The 17634-nt window shown below is 41.3% G+C and overlaps 1 protein-coding gene across 6 annotated transcripts in view; it reads right to left on the bottom strand.

The window, feature by feature from the left end:
- tlk2 (tousled-like kinase 2) overlaps positions 1-17634 on the bottom strand; it is a 146240-nt gene that overhangs the window by 25528 nt on the left and 103078 nt on the right. For all 6 annotated transcript variants that reach the window (XM_078529826.1, XM_078529828.1, XM_078529830.1 and 3 more), the window contains 4 exons: positions 15879-15960; positions 14261-14352; positions 5595-5684; positions 3323-3492 (listed from right to left, as the gene is read on the bottom strand). In XM_078529826.1, coding sequence (XP_078385952.1) covers positions 3323-3492; positions 5595-5684; positions 14261-14352; positions 15879-15960 — 434 coding nt within the window. The remainder of the gene's footprint in view (positions 1-3322; positions 3493-5594; positions 5685-14260; positions 14353-15878; positions 15961-17634) is intronic.

The raw sequence follows: 17634 nt of genomic DNA, 5'->3' as shown, positions 1-17634 counted from the left end.
GTGACTGCCCTTGACATCAAGGCAGCATTGACCAAGTGTGGCATCAAAAAGCCCTAGCAAAACTGGACTCAATGGGAATCAGAGGAAAAACTCTCCGCTGCATGGAGTCATACCTAGCACATAGGAAGATGGTTGTGGTTGTTGGAGGTCAATCATCTCGGTTCCAGGACATCACTGCAGGAGTTCCTCAGGGTAGTGTCCTAGGCCCAACCACCTTCAGCTGCTTCATCAATGACCTTTATTCCACCATAAGGTCAGAAGTGGTGCTGTTCGCTATTGATTGCACAATGTTCCGCAACATTCGCGATTCCTCAGATACTGAAGTAGCCCATGACCAAATGCAGCAAGACCAGGACAATATCCAGGCTTGGGCTGATAAGTGGCAAGTAACATTCGCACCACACAAGTGCCAGACAATGACCATCTCCAACAAGGGAGAATCTAACCATTGGCCCTTGACATTCGTTACCATCACTGAATCCTCCAATATCAATATCCTGGGGGCCACCACTGACCAGAAACTGAACTGGACTAGCCATTTAAATACTGTGACTACAAGAGCGGGTCAGGAGCTCGGAATCTTGTGGCGAATGACTCCTGACTCCCCGAAGCCTGTCCATCATCTACATAGCCCAAGTCAGGAGTGTGATGGAATACTCTCCACTTGCCAAGATGAGTGCAGCTCCAACAACAGGCAAGAAGCTCGACACCATGCAGGACACCCCATCCACAAACATTCACTCCCTCCACCACCAAAGCACAGTAGCAGGAGCGTGTGCCATCTACAACATGCACTGCAGGAACTCATCAATACTCCTTAGACAGCACCTTCCAAACCCACAACCGCTACCATTAGAAGGACAATGGCAGCAGACACATGGTAACACCACCACCTGGAAGTTCCCCTCCAAGCCACTCACCATCCTAACTTGGAAATATATCGCAATTCCTTCACTGTCACTGGGTCAAAATCCTGGAACTCCCTTCCCTAACAGCACTGTGGGTGTTCTTAAACCACAAGGACTGCAGCAATTCAAGGAGGCAGCTCACCGCCACCTTCTCAAGGACAATTAGAGATGGACAATAAATGCTGGCCTAGCCAGTGACATCAACATCCCATGAACGAATAAGAACAAATGTTTCAATAAGATTATCTCTGATTCTTCTAAACTCCAATGAGTATAGGCCCGATCTGTTCAACCTTTCTTCTTACTGCAACACCTTTATCCTGGGAATCAACCTAGTGAACCTTCTCTGAATTTCTCTCAATGGAAGATTATCCCTCCTTAAATAAGGCGGCCAAGACTTGAAACCGTACTCTAGGTTCAGAATCACCATCGCCCTATACAGTTATAGCAAGGCTTCCCTACTTTTATACTTCATCTCCTTGCAATAATGCGCAACATTCCACTTGGCTTCCTACTTACTTGCTGTAACTGCATGCTAACCTTTTGTGATTATATTCAAGGAAGCCCAGATCCCTCTGTACTGCAGCATTCTGCTGTCTCTCTCTACTTAAATAATATTTTGTTTTTCTATTCTTCCTGCCAAAGTGGACAACCACGTTTTCTCTCATTATACACCATCTGCCAAATTTTTGTCCACTTGCTTAATATCTCCTTAAGTGTCTGCCACTGTTTACCATTTTACCTTTTAACCTATTTTTCCATTCCACTTTAGCCAACTCTGTCTTCATAAATTTAAAAAAGGCAATTACAAGGGTAGCACTGTAGTTTCAGACCAAAATTTCTGATCCTCAAACTGAATGTGAAATTCTATCATGTTATCAGCTGATCAAGGACAAAAGTTTTCTAAAATTTAAGTACCTAAACATGTGCATTTGTCATAACATTCCTATTTTAATCTTTCCTACTTGAATATAGATGTTCAAAATCATGGGGTTTGGTCAGAGTAGAGAGGGAGAAGCTGTTCCCATTGGTGGAGTGTTAAGAGACAGGGGACACTGATTTGAGGAGAATGGCAAAAGAACCAAAGGCGACATGAGAAAAATTTGCTTTTTAATGAGTGGTTAGAATCTGGAATGTACTGCCTGAGAGTGGGGCAGGTTGAGGATACAACTGGGACTTTCAAAAGGTTATTGGATAATTATCTGAAGATAAAGAGTTTGCAGGGTTACAGGAAAAGGGTAGGGGAATGGGACTAGCCAAGTTGCTGTTGCAGAGAGCTGGCACAGATGCCAAGAGCCGAATGCCTTCCTTCTATGCTGTAACCATTCTATGATTCTATAATGCTTTCCACTGAGCTTATCTTGATTAATGTTATAGAATAGCAGCCTTTGAATTTTAAAGCAACAGAAAAATTCATTATTCAAGAATTACCTTACAGGCAGACAACGCTGTTTGCTTGACTACAAATTCATGATCAGGCTCTACGGCATACATTTCAGAAGATAGGTAAGGGGAATTGGGTGGCATTACCATTTAACTTATCAGATCTAGGTAACTCAAAATAATGAAATAAAATCAATCTAAATGAGGTTAGTTAGTTAGTCTGTATCAAATTAATTCAGCATGCTTTTATCCCCATCAGTTACATTTGAATCCAACTTTTGAGCATAACTCAAACAAATTTCCTGCACATCTTTCCAAAATCACCCTCACCACACATAAAGCACCAGCAGAAAACTGCTCATAACTGTCCATTATAAACAGGTTTCGATAATCTGGGTATTTGTCAAAAATAGAATAGAAGCATTTAGCATAGAAGGAGGCCAATCAGCCCATCATGGCTGAGCTTTGAAAGAGCTAACCAATAGCTTCCACTCCCCCATTCTTTCCCCATCGCTCCCCCACCAGCCCAAAAACATTATACTGGATTAGAACTGTTCCAGCTGAAAGGAACTTTGACCTCCATCGAACCATTATACTCAATGTGAAATGGCACATTATCAGGTTTAAAGTGTAGGTAAAATACAATACAGTCTAGCATTTGACAAGAACATTTCTTCTTTTGAATCTAACATGTGAGTAGGGAGGGGGGGGAAAAGAAATGGAAATGAGAGATGAATTATAGAAAACAGTGTTCTGTGCATAAATTAGACTGTGTAATTTTCAACATTGATTTCAATAAAGAACTTAACAGAAATGATTGTTGCATTGAGTGAATGGACTCTGTCAGGAATCTTTTACAGACATAGAATTTGTTTGAGAAATAACTGGTGCAATAATCTCAGTTCGTCAATTTGCTCCCAGTTTCAACGTATTTAGACCAAACACAGTCCATGTAGGAACAGGCTGTTCCTAATTAAGGTGCCCTTTTAACGGGACTATTAGCAGGACAGGTCGTCAGCAGAAATACATACCTGGCTTAAGGTCATAGTGGATGATGGGGGGCTTGATCTCATTCAGATATTTCAAAGCATTGACCACCTGCATGATGATGGAACGCCCTTCCTTTTCTGACATTAACTTGTGCTGTTTCAGGTAGAAATCCAGGTCGTTGCCTTCACAGTACTCTAACACAGTACAAAACCTGAGGAGCAAGTTAAAGACATTACTTCATCATATGTTTTTGTTTCTTTCTGTCCTCCAACCACTGCTAAGCATTTTTTATAAGCATTGATATTTTCACTTGAAATCAGATGGGCGTCACTTTAAAAGATAACAGAGTGCACTGTTTGGCAATGGGAAGCCACTACGGAATTTTCTAGGGTCTTGTCATATATGAAACTGATCTTGCCAAACTGAAAAGCACATCTAATTCCTTGCTCAGTTTCCTCTCAGGCCAGTGAGGATTTATTACATGACAAAGCCATAGTCTGTGCCCCAATGTAGAACCAATAAAACCCATCAAGATTCTGGATGATGCCCAACTCAAAAACTGGAGCAAAATGTCTCATCTCCTAAATTGCTAGGCAGCTTTCTTTCTCCTCCTGTATACTTTGTTGCTCAGCTGAAAGAGGGCAATGCGCTATTTGATGAACGTTGGCATCTCTTTCAGAGTTGGGGGGAGGGTGGGTGAACTTTAAAAGCAAATCGGGATTAAGAAGCCGTGACTCTCAAGGCTGGAAGTTCCGCTGATAGAGCTATTGCCAAGTTGTTTCAAACAAACTCTGCTGCACAGAGAATGGGTGCTATCAAGCAGAAAGAAGTTCAATTAAAAAAGAGTTTTGCACTCAGCTTGCAAATAACCTGGTGGTTTCATAAACCCTCATGTCCAGGGTACACTACCTGATAAAATCTCTGTGCTTCTAAAATGCAACTATCCCATGTACTTTTTGCCAATCCCTTCAACCAAGGGACTTTTAGCCACAACTAGTTCAGATTACTGCAGACAGAAAGATGACAATCTGTGCTTCAACAATTGATAAAGTAATCCAAATGATAAAGGTTTAACAGCTGTTTAAGCAATGGTGCCAGCACAATATTTTCCATGTGCTGTACCTAGGGTCACAATATTTGCCTGTGCAATACAAAGAATGTTAAACATTATGTAGCTCCTGAAAAATAATGTGAGGGGAGATAGTGGCATAGTGGTAATGTCACTGGACTAGTAATCCAGAATCCCAGGTTAATGCTCCAGAGACATGGGTGCAATTTAAACTCAATTAATAAATCTGGAATTGAAAGCTATTCTCAGTAATGATGACCATGAGAGCTATCATCGATTGTCGTAAGAACCCATCTGGTTCACATTACCTTTAGGGAAGGAAATCTGCCATTCTTATCTGGTCTGGCCTACATGTGACTCTAGGCCCAATGTGTTTGACTCTTAATTGCCCTCTGAAATAGCCTAAGAAGCCACTCAAGTTCAAGGGAAATTAGGGATGGGCAATAAATGCTGGCCTTGCCAGTCACACCCTCATCCCATGAAAAAATAAATTTTAAAAAGTATTCAACAGCAACGTGCAACTATAACAAATGGCAAAACGGAGTGCAAGGCATACTTTTGCCAAATGAATTCCCTTACACTTCTGAACAAGTAACATACGCACATTTTCCTTTAATTTCCTAGCAGGAAGCTTCCTTTGTTGACCGGTTAAAAAGCCACCAAATTTGCTAGTCCAATGTTCATTGTCAAGCTAAGACTTGGTTAAGAGGACTTTACCCATTTGTTAGATCCACATGACAGCTAAAACCCCAGTTATTATCACACCATTAAGACAGCATCTGATTAAATATAAACACCAAGGCCCATTAAAGGGGTAGAACTGTCTTGTCAGGTGTACTTTTGTTCAAAATCTTTTTAAAGGGGAAAGTGGTGTTTCCACTATAAATTTCTTTGATGTTGCTTGTATTTCCGACAGACACACTTAAGGAGAGCCTCCCCACTTGTAGCCTGTCAGGATCAGGTGGCCGAGTAGTTCCTAGACTTGAGTGAAGCCATTGCCTCTCAATGTTTAATATGAAGTCATTTCTGGTAATGGAAATCCTGGATGAGTGACTGAACAAAAAGCATTGCTGTAACCCTTTCAATACACAACTGGCAAGAAACATTGCTCAGACAAGTGACTAAACCCAGAGGTACATAAGACAACATTAACTGATTGCCACCCACTGAGGCTCAACAGCAACCTCGGGAAACTTCAGATGTATAGTAAGAACACACTGAGGCTTAATGAAAGAAATACTTACGAATCTGTATCTAATGAGAAATAGTCATAGAGTCTGACTATCCTGGGGTGATCCAGCTCCTTGTGAATTCTATACTCTCTGCAGGCATGTCTGTAAACAAACCATCAACATCATGAAGCAATATGCACCCAGCCTAGACCATTGGTTAAAAAAATGTTACAAAAACCAGGTACATGGCAAATTAACCTTTTCAGGATTTGACAAAGCAATTTTTGCAGGAAAAAAATGTTCTATGGTTTCACTCATCCATTAAAATATTAGACTTGACTGCAAATACAACCCAAAATGCAACAATTAAATATATACGAAGAAATCTAGATGCAGGAATGGAATAACAAATAAATCAATAACATGTATAGCTTAACATTGTTCATATTTCATGTACTGAAATAGCTGATTTCTCTCATTGATGGTATAAATAAAAAACATTGAAAATAAATCATTTAAATTTCTTATTAAGCAAACTGCACAAGAACCCAATAAGTCTGGCGAACAATAATGAGAAGATAAACCAAGTAAAGAATGAACTAACATACATCTGCTCAGCATGTTCTCATTATCCCACCCCAATGCGCTAAGCATCACCATTGAACTTAAGAAATAGGAGCAGCAGTAAGCCATTTTGCCAGAGCAAACTCAAAGGGCCTTCAGTGACATCCTGGTTTATCTTCTACATCAGCTACACCTGCCAGTACTATCTGCATAGCCCTCTAGTCTCTCAGGACCTAAAACTCTGTTGATCTTTGACTTGAATATACTCAAAACTGAACATCCATAGCTCTTCGCTGTAGAGAATTCCAAAGATTCACAACCTTTGAGTGAAGAAATGTCTCATCTCAGTTCCAAGCAGCCGACTCCTTATTCTAAGACTGCGACCCCTAGTTCTAGATTCCCCAGCCAGGGGAATCATTCTTCTAGCATCTACCCTGTCAATTCCTTAAGGATTTTATATGTTTCAATGAAATCACCTCTCATTCTTCTAAACTCCAGAGAATACAGGTCTAATGCACTCAATCTCTCCTCTTAGGGCAATCCTCTCATCCTAGGAATCAGTCTGGTAAACCTTTGTTGTGCTCCCTCTAGGTAAGGAGGCCAAAATGTATACTGTACTCAAGGTGTGGTCTCACCAAGACCCTTATTAACTGCAGTAAGCATTTTTTTACGCTTATACTTCAATCCCCTTGTATTAAAGGCCAACATACTATTTGCTTTCTTAATTTCTTGCTGTACCTGCATGTTAACTTTTTATGGTTTGCATCCAAGAACACCCCGAAACCTCTGAACTCCACCATTTCCCGATCTCTCACCATTTAATAAATTCTTCATTTTTTTTTTACCAAAATGGATGACTTTACATTTCGCCACATTATACTCCACGTGTTATGCTTTTGCCTACACGATTTGTTTAAATCCTCTTGCAGCCTCTTTTTGTCCTCCTCAGTTTACTTTTCTACTTAAATTTATATCAGAAAACTTGGGTACAATACATTTCACTCTATCCCATCATCTAAATTATTGATACAGATTGTAAATAGCCGAGAACCAAGCACTGATCCTTGCAGTACCATGGTAGTTATAGCCAGCAAACCCGAAAATGACCCGTTTATTCCTACGCTGTTTTATGCCCATTAACCAAAGCTCAATCCTTACATTACACCTAATGCCATTACCCTTAATTTTATAATTAATAACCTCATGTGTGCCACCTTATTGAAAGCATTTTGAAAACAAATACGTACACTGCATCCACTAGTTCCCCCTATCTACCAAAGAGCTACACTGTTAAAAAAAAACTCTAGCAGATTTGTTAAACATGATTTCCCTTTCATAAATCAATGTTGGCTCTGTCCAGTCATATTATGATTCATTTATCTCAACAATCTCCCCTGGAACATGTGAACAACCCTCATTAGAATATGGAGTGGGTATGGCCGACGTGGCCACATGATTTACAAGAGGCATTTCAAAACCTCGCCTGGTTGCAACTGCGGAAACCCTGACCAAACCACGGAGCACATAATAACAGCTTGTCCCCAACTCGAGCTTGAGGGCGACATCCTGGAGTTATAAAAACTGAAAATGCTGGAAAAACTCAGCAGGTCTAACAGCATATCTGTGGAGAGAAAGAGAGTTAACATTTCGAGTCCGTATGACTCTTCTTGCAGACGTAAAAATGTGATGAAATTTATACTGTTTAAGGGGGTGGGGGGGGGGGGGAGTGGAAAAGGTGAAGCTGGATAGGCCAGTGATAGGTGGAGGCAAAGGAGAGATTGACAAAGATGTCATGAACAAAAGGACAAAGGGGTGTTAATGATAGCGATACTGGATAAAGGAGATGCTGATGGTGGCATTAAGGTCAGAAAGCAGAATGTGATAATAGTAGGACAAGGGTAAGCACTCTGGAAAGAACAACATGAACAAGTGACCTTGTGGGGGTGGGACAAAAGATCGAAAATAGGATAAAACAATAATAACAAGAATAAAAACGAAAATAAATAAAAATGCATAAAAAATAAAAATAAAAAAGAATATTGAAAAAAGGGGATGTAAAAGGTGTTGAAGGTGGAGGAGCGAGTTCATGGTCTGAAGTTTTTGAGCTCAATGTTAAGTCCGGAAGGCTGTAAAGTGGCTAATCAGAAGATGAGGTGCTGTTCCTCCATTTTGTGCTGGGCTTCACTGGGACATTGCAGCAGGCCAAGGATGGGCATGTGGGCATGACAGCAGGATGGTGTGTTGAAATGGCAAGTGCCAGGAAGGTCTGGGTCCAAATAAAAGGTGTGGCTATGGGTACCCGCATGGGCCCCAGTTATGCAAGTCTCTTTATGGGGTATGTGGAACATTCCTTGTTCCAGTCCTACTCAGGCCCCCTCCCACAACTCTTTTTTCGGTACATCGATGACTGTTTCAGTGCTGCTTCATGTTCTCATCTGGTCCTGAAAAAATGTATCAATTTTGCTTCCAATTTCCACCCCTCCATCACCTTCACATGGTCCATCTACGATGCTTCGCTTCCCTTCCTTGACCTCTGTCTCAATTTCTGGTGATAAGATTGTCCACCAATATTCATTACAAGCTCACCAACTCCCACAGCTACCTCAACTACACCTCCTCACACCCCGCTTCCTGTAAGGACTTCATCCCACTCTCTCAGTTCCTTTGTCTCCGTTGCATCTGTTCTGATGATGCCACTTTCCAAAACAATTCCTCTGGCATGTCTTCCTTCTTCTTAACCGAGGTTGCCCACCCACTGTGGTTGACTGGGCCCTCAACCGTGTTTGACCCATCTCCCGCGCCTCTGCCCTCACACTTTCCTCTCCCTCCCAGAACCATGATAGGTCCTCCTTGTCCTCACTTTTCACCCCACCAGCCTCCACATTCAAAGGATTATCCTCCACCATTTCTGCCAACCCCAGCATGATGCCACCACCAAACACATCTTCCCTTCACCCCCCCTGTCGGCATTCCATAGAGACCGTTCCCTCTGGGACACCCTGGTCCACTCCTCCATTACCCCCAACACCTCATTCCCCTTCCACGGCACCTTCCCATGTAATCACAGAAGGTGCAACACCTGCCCCTTTACCTCCTCCCCGTCCAAGGGCCCAAGCACTCCGTTCAGGTAAAGCAGCGCTTCACTTGCACCTCCTTCAATTTGGCCTACAGCATTCGCTGCTCCCAATGAGGTCTCCTCTGCATTGGAGAGGCCAAATGCAGACTGGGTGACCGCTTTGCGGAACACCTTCGGTCTGTCTGCAAGCATGACCCAGACCTTCCCGTCGCTTCCCATTTCAACACACCATCCTGCTCTCATGCCCACATGTCCGTCCTTGGCCTGCTGCAATGTTCCAGTGATACACAACAAAGCTGGAGGAACAGCGCATCATCTTCTGATTAGGCACTTTACAGCCTTCTGGACTTAACATTAAGTTCAACAACTTCAGACCTTAACCTCTCTCCTCCATCCTCACCCCTTTTTATCCCCTTATTTCCAATATTGATTTTTATTTTTCAATTTTTATTTTTTATCCACTTATTTTCATTGCTTTATCCTCACCCCCACAAGGGCCATCTGTCACTTGTTCATGTTGTTCTTTCCAGAGTACTAACCCTTGTCCTGCTATTATCACATTCTGCTTTCTTACCTTAATGCCACCATCAGCATCACCTTTAGTCAGTAACACCACCATTAACACCCCTTTGTCCTTTTGTTCATGACGTCTGTGTCAATATTTCCTTTGCCTCCACCTATCACTGGCCTTCTATCCAGCTTCACCTGCTCCACCCTCCCTTAAACAGTATAAATTTCATCACATTTTTACTTCTCTTTAGCTCTGAAGAAGAGTCATACGGACTCGAAACGTTAACTCCGTCTTTCTCTCCACAGATGCTGTTAGGCCTTCTGAGTTTTTCCAACATTTTCTGTTTTTGTTTCAGATTTCCAGCATCTGCACTATTTTGCTTTTATTCTGGAGTTATACTTGTTCTCCAGCAGAGCACTAGGCTGGTTAGGGAACTTAACGTTAAAATTGTGATGACAGCTTTTGCTTCTAAAGCCATACAAAAGATGATGATGATTTAAGTGCCCCATTAACAAGTCTCTAATAATAGATTCTATCATTTTCCCTACTATTGGTGTCAGGCTAACTGGCTTTTACTTCCTTGTTTCCTCTCCCCACCTTTCTTGAATAGCAGGGTTACACATTTGCTACCTTCCAAATTCACAGGGACAGTTCTAGAATCTAGCAAATTCTGGAAGATCACATATATCCACCATCTCTGCAGCCACCTCCTCTTTTAAAACCTTAGGGTGTAGATCATGAGCTCTAGGGAATTTGGTGGCTTTTAATACAGGTACCGTGTCACAAAATCTGCAACTGCGGGACGGAGTTCAAATTGATTCGGGCCGGGTCGGGTCAGGGTTATTCAGGCTACTCAAGCAGTGGGAAAAGACAGGCACGCAAAGCCAATAGCAAGTCAACACGCTGCCACGCCAATGCAGCACCTAACTCAAGTTATTTTACTCATTTGAAAATAATTAAAATTCATGCATGGCAGCATAAATGCGTCCTGTTTTCGGATAGCGGATTTGTACAAAGGAAATTAAATGGACTATTTTGTTACTAATTTTAATATCCTCAAGTCCCTCAGTTTTTCTCCAAACCCTTGCCAGAGTATCACATGCTCAATCTCACATTATGGTCCAAATGTGGCTTTGGCACTGAATTTATTAACCCGACAGTCTTTAGCTTTCTGTTCCTACTATTTTCCACTTCTATGAATCTGGCACCTTCTAAATTGAGATTGGAGGGTGTAACATTTCCAAATTGTCATTTTGTTTTGTCACCAGCCCGCTATTTAAAACATTACTATTACAGATTGTAATCAATGAATAGTATCTGAGCAGCAAAAAACTAAATGCAAAAGAATCTGTGGCCCAATGGGGTTCAATGGGACAAAAGGTAGGAAAAAAAAATCAAAAGGGTTTCTTCATAGATGTGCCCTCAAACTCGCTCAATTTGGATATCTGCTCCGCCCAGGTGATCCAGTCTACCTGGGTGCAGACTCTGGAAAATTGCCCCTACAGGAAATCTGCCAGAAAAGCACACGTAAGTGTATAATACAAAACTGGAAGGTGCATCACGTTCACAAACAGAGGCACTCACTGAAGGATAAATTACATGGACAAAAATTGGCTTCTATATGCACTCTGGAGTGTAAGCAGCTGTGGGATTGAAGTCTCTCTCCAAATACAAAGCCAACACATGCACACGAAGCACCGAGTATTGTGCAAGAGTCCCCACATCACAAAAAAATAATGAAGAGGCTTGCATGCAAACATGTACACATACTTATAGTGATTGCTCAAGCAGCCTGCAGTCAGGTAAGCTCAAAGAGGCTAGACTTTCTATGGAGGAAATGGGAAAGGTGCAAGAAGTGGAAATTACTACCAATGTGTCCAGGAAATTGAAAACAGATTTTGGGGGGCAAGTGTTAGGAATCTTTAATGCCTACAACAACCCTACTACCATTCATGCAATAAAGGCACTATTCTGAATCATGATCCCTTGTATAATGTAATAGTTTTGGGGCCAATTATAATAAAAGCCATCAAAACAGTTACTACTAAATGAGGCTTTAATAATTATAGGTAGGTGTGCTGGAAAGGGCCATCCAGGGCTAGAATGGAAACCCAACAGTACGTGGGGCATAATCTCGATGTTTATTAGAATTTTGGAATTATACAATACAGAAAAGAATGTGCATTTATATAGCGCCTTTCACAATCTGAGGGCATCCCAAGGCGCTTAACAGACAATGAAGTACTTTTGAAGGGCACTGTCATAAGGTTGGAGACCATTCAACCATTGCACCTGTGCCAGCTCTTTATAAGAGCTTAGTCCCATTGCCTTTCTCTTTCCCCATGACCTGTTAATGTTTTCTTTTTTTGCATATTTATCCATCTCCCTTTTAAACAGATTCTGCTTCCACCTGCTTTTGGTTGAGCATTTCATGCCCCATCAATCATCTGTCTTGAAAAATGAGACTAGGCTGAAGTACATATCCCTCCAACTACAATAAGGAACTTAAGAATGGGAGTGCAAATTTACCATCTTCGAGTCACTGACTTTGGATCACTATTCGGGGTATCCAAGGAAAACGAGGCTGTCAAAATCCTTTGGGAAATAGATTGCCCATAATGGTTCAATCCAGAAAGCTAAGTTGTCAACTCATTCTCAAATCAATACGACTACACACACGCACACACATAAACAATTACCAAATTGCAAACAGGACATACCTAAAATCTGGAAAACAAAAGATTTCTCTAACTGCACAGCACGTCAGTCGGTATTTGAAAGTGAGGCCCCTTTGTCAAAACAGGGTCCCAAACAAGATATTAATGCATAATTTTTCTTTCAGAAGCTAACTGATGGGGGCTGTGTATTTTCAGTTTTGTTTTCATTCCCACTCGATACAAATTCCACCTAGTTCCAGTAAACACTGGTATAATCACTCAATATGGGTAAGTCTGGTTCATACCAATCCTGACTGTCAAACACAAGGACTCATTGTCACTTTTCCTAAGTACATTAATGATAAAAATTTGTACAAATTTAAGTTGCAAATGAAACATGCACATCAACCCATGTTTTCCAGGCAGAGCTCCAGTATTTTCTTGCCGTGCTTAAAAGTTCCTCCTACTTCAACTCTCAGCCAGAGTTTTTTGTAGTTATAAATCATTGTAAAACCAACAGAGAGACAACAAACCTACATAAATAAAAAATAAAAACACCTTTGAAAGCCCATGGTGCAGAACATATTTCTTAACCAACTAAGAAAGCACACTTGAAGAATGATTCCATCCTTTAGAACTTACCAGCTCATAAAATGAAACAGTTTTGAATTTAATAGTTTGAACCCAGGGGAATACAGCTGCAGTGCAGAAAAACGAAAGGTTGCAGCACATCAATCACAATTGAACAGGCGCAGGCCCAGGCTATGATTGAATTTTTTACGATGTATTCTGTATGCTCTAGTACACCTACAAGCCACCAGCTGATTACCAATTCAGCTTCTGTATCATCAGATTTTTCCAGTCAACACCTAATGATTGTGTATAAGAAACGCATCTTGGGCAAGTGCAAAAAACAAGAAAATGCTTAAGTGGGAACACAGGAAAGTGAATTACATCAAAGAGCATTTTTAGCTGTAGATGACTCAGTATTGTTGCAATTCACTTACGGGCATCCTACAACAGCAATAAGGCACGATATAATCCCAAGTTTTTATTCTTTGAAGGGTAGTTAGGTAATGAACTCCAATGCTTTTTAAAATTAATGATAGCTTTTATTGATATCTGAAGTCAAAGTAAAAGTTGACTGTGCAGAAGCCTTACTGGCATTAATTATGAAGTAAGTGAAAGTAAGTCAAAACTGTAGAATCTCTCATTTTTAGTGGGGCAATGAGCCCTGTAATTCTATTCCTCATTCCCCCATGGTTCAGAGATAGCACTCTTGTCCCAGGGGTAAAATGGTGTGGAATCAAGCCCCGCCCCAGAAATTTGAGCATGTAATCCAGGTAAAATCCAATGCAGTACTGAGGGGCTGCTGAACTGTTGGAAGTGTTATCTTTCGGTGAGCCACTAAATTGAGGCCCCACCTGCCCTCTCAAGTGAATATAAAAGACCCATGGTCAGAGGAGTGGAGTTCTCCTTGGTATCCTGATCAATATTTATCCCTCAAACAACATCACAAATACAGATTATTTGGTCAGTACCACATTGCTATTTGTGGGGCCTTGCTGGGTACAAATTTGCTGTACTGTTTACTACATTAGAACAGTGACTCACTTTCAAAAAGTACTTCAATGGCTGTAAAGTGCGTTGAGACAACCCGATGTTGTGAAAGGCACTATATAAATGCAAGCTCTTTCTCTTTGTGGGAAAGCTGCCCAGCATGACATGTTCAAAATCAAGGGCTCATGTAGGAAGCTGGGTACAGGCCAACATCCCTGGGAGCATCACCAAGCAAGGCTGTCAACCAAGCTCCAATATTGTGGTCCTTGATAAAGTGTTAATGAAAAACACTGCTGTAAGTTTTGTTCCAATAAGTACAGAGGCTATAAGAATTCTGATGCACAATTGGGCAGAACCTCTTAAAACTTACTTGTGGTAATTTTCTTTCTTTTCCTCCCTCCAGGTTTTATTTAACTGGTGAATTTTTACTGCTACGTATCTCTGTTCTTGTAGATCGAATGCCTGTTCAAAAGATTCAACACGAAATAATTTCATTTTAAAACTGGACCAACCTTCTAAACAAGTGTCATCACCAATAATCAGCAGCAAGCACCTGTAGCTGCAGAAGATCCAATTTAAATTTTTCATTACAACCAATGCACATTCCTGTGTAGTGACTGCTTGGGGCTAACTTCTTAGTGATCATAAAACAGCAGTCTGGTTCAGTTGAACCATTTCATCCTCCAAGAATACAAACCTCAATAAATTCCCATTCCCACATTTAATTTGTCAGTGCCTTGGCTTCAAACCGTCCTTCTTGGGAATCCTTTCCAACTGCTGATCACCATGTGTAAGGATATACATCCTGGCATCAATCTTTAAACTTATTCCACACAACCCTGACCTTGTGTTCCTTCCTTTCCATTGCCTCGTGCATCTGGTAGTGCCTTCAACTTCTCTATACCTTACAAATTTCCACAAGGGCCCCTTGGAAACAGCCCAGTCCAAAGCACTACCTTAAACATACAGACACTACAGTTCAGGGAACAGGGTGCGTGGATGCACTTGTGGGAGTGGAAGTATCTTGTGGCACTCTGATGTGCATCAACTTGTGCCACATGCAGTTGGATGCGTTTTGTACAGACAAAATGTGCAATTGATTTCTAAGTCTCATTGTTTGTTGCAACTTCTTGAAAAAAAAACATTGGAATGACAAAATTTCAGTGAAATTATGGCAAAAATTAAATGCTTTTGACATGCATCAATAATTAAAATAACATCCCAGCCAGCGAAGCCCACATCCCGTAAATGAAAAAAAAACTAATGCATCTCCCAAAAGACTTTCACTCTCAACTGACTGTCGGGAGAACACTTGTTCAATAACCTTTCTTAGCATAAATCCACATTACCGTTCCTTGCCACAGAGCATGGTCACGTCAACCACGCTATGCTCTCAGACTGGAGACATGATTTGGAAAAATATTCAGCTTAATTTGATTTCCATAATCTCAGCTCCATGGATTTGAAGCAAAATCACAATTATAGAGGAATAGGCCATTCAGCCCCTCAAGCTTGTTCCTGCTGCAGATCATGCTCCCGTTCCTGTAATGAACCCATCTCTCAAGCACACCATATAAAGATTAAATTGCGCTGATTGCAAAAATTAATGGCACACCACCATACAGGGTTTGCTTTGTCCACATTTAATTGTGGTCAACTGGTTAAATCAGGTTAAACACAAGTATACGGATAAGAGACCAGGATGGAAGTTTCCTCTCTGCTGGCTAGAAGAGTCTTCATGAAGTGGGGTTGCCTAATCTCGATGCAGTCTGCAGTGAAGATGAACCCACACCAGGTAACTGCCTCTATTATGACACATTCACTCAAAATAGGATACAGCACGTATTGTATAATGCCTGAAATGGAAAGTGTTTCATTCTCTGTCAACAACCCACAATTGATAAGGGCAAAAGTCAGGTTTAAAGAAACTTAACAGATGAGATTATATATTTTCTCATACTCTTCTGCTGCTTGTTGGAAGAACGTACCTTGTACACTTCACTGAAACCTCCTCTTCCCAACAGGTGTAGTAGCAAATACCTGTCATTTAATGTAGGATGATCTTTAAATCTGCAACAAGATGATCATACAAGCAAATGGGTCAGCAGAATAACCACCACTTGTACTGTAAAGTTTGTACAACTGCTTCAAAAGAAGTCTAAATTACAATGTTCCAACACACACTACCATCCATAAACAGCAGCAGGAAAGGGTTAGTAGTATACAGTTCTCCATGATCCTCAATCATTTAATTCCCTATTCCAGCCAATGTTGCCACGAAGGTGTTGAGTGCAAGCAGGATAATTTCCCGGGGTACAGTTAAAAAGAAAATCAGTCACCCTGGATGGTTCTTTCATACCCATTGTTCCAAAGTGGAATTGCAGAGAGTTGGATACCAAATAATTTGCCTGATGTCTTAACTGGGGACTATGTGGGGCACGAGACCCAAGAAATGAGCAGAAATAGATGGCTTATTCGCATTAAAGTCCATGTTCATAAACCAACCAATCAAGTCAGGTTACTGCCTGGCAAGCACATCTTATGTTTAAGCAATGCAAGTACTCCACCTACAGGATTTCAATTGCGTTGGCTATATATCTACAAAACTAGAATACAAGGATGCAGAAGTCACGCTTCAGCTACACAAAGCCCAGGTTGGATCACATCTGGGGCACTGTGAACAGTTCTGAACACTTACACCTCAGAAAGGATATACTGGTCTTGGAGGAGTGCAGCTGATCACACTCCATAACCCTACTCTTGTAACATTACCACCCTATATGTAAATGGGCCTTACCAATGTCCCTTATTCTGAGACAGGCCATTTGAGACTGAGATGAGGAGGAATTTCTTCACTCAGAGGATGGTGGATCTTTGGAATGCTCTACCCTAGAGGGCTGTGGAAGCTCAATCGTTGAGCATGTTCAAGACAGAAATCAACTGATTTCTAATGACATCAAGGAATATGGGGATAGCGCAGGAAAGTGGCATTGAGGTAGATGATCAGCCATCATCTAATTGAATGGTGGAGCAGACTCGATGGGCCAAATGGCCTAATCCTGTTCCTTTGTTTTGATGGATAACCCTATAAAATCTCCTCTCAACCTTCTTTTCTCCAAAGAGAGCAACTCCAGCTTCTAGAATCTATCCTCATAACTGAAATCTCTCATCCAACATCTGTGGAACCAATGTTTGACATCTTTTCTGCATCCTCTCTGATACGTTCATATCCTTCTTAAAGAACAGTGTTTTACAAAGGTTCATCATAACTTCCTTGCTTTTGTACTCTTATGCCCCTATATATAAAGGCCAGAATCCCACCTAACTTATTAATCACCTACTTGACCTGCCCTGCTACCTTCAACCCCTTGTGCACATATACCCCCAGGTCCTTCTGCTCCTGCACCACCTTTAGAATTGCATCCTTTATTTTATACTGCCTCTCCTTGTCCTTTCTATCAAAACGTATCACTTCACACTTTTCTGTGCTCAATTTCATCTGCCACGTGTCTGCCTCATTCCACCAGTCCATCATGTCCTCTTGAAATCTATCACTAACCCTCTCACAGTTCACAATACTTCTGAGATTTGGGCCATCTGTAAATTTTGCCCTTCACACCCAAGTCTAGGTCATTAAGGAAAAACAGTGACCCTAGTACTGGCCCTGGGAACTCCACTTGCACCTTCCTCCAGTCCGAAAAACAACTATTTACCACTGCTCTGTTTCCTAGCACTCAACTAAGT

This window comes from Cetorhinus maximus, chromosome 25 (assembly GCF_964194155.1).
Source record: "Cetorhinus maximus chromosome 25, sCetMax3.hap1.1, whole genome shotgun sequence".
Lineage (NCBI taxonomy): Eukaryota > Metazoa > Chordata > Chondrichthyes > Lamniformes > Cetorhinidae > Cetorhinus > Cetorhinus maximus.
The sequence above is the reverse complement of the archived record's forward strand: the minus strand, read 5'-3'. Positions and strand labels throughout refer to the sequence as shown.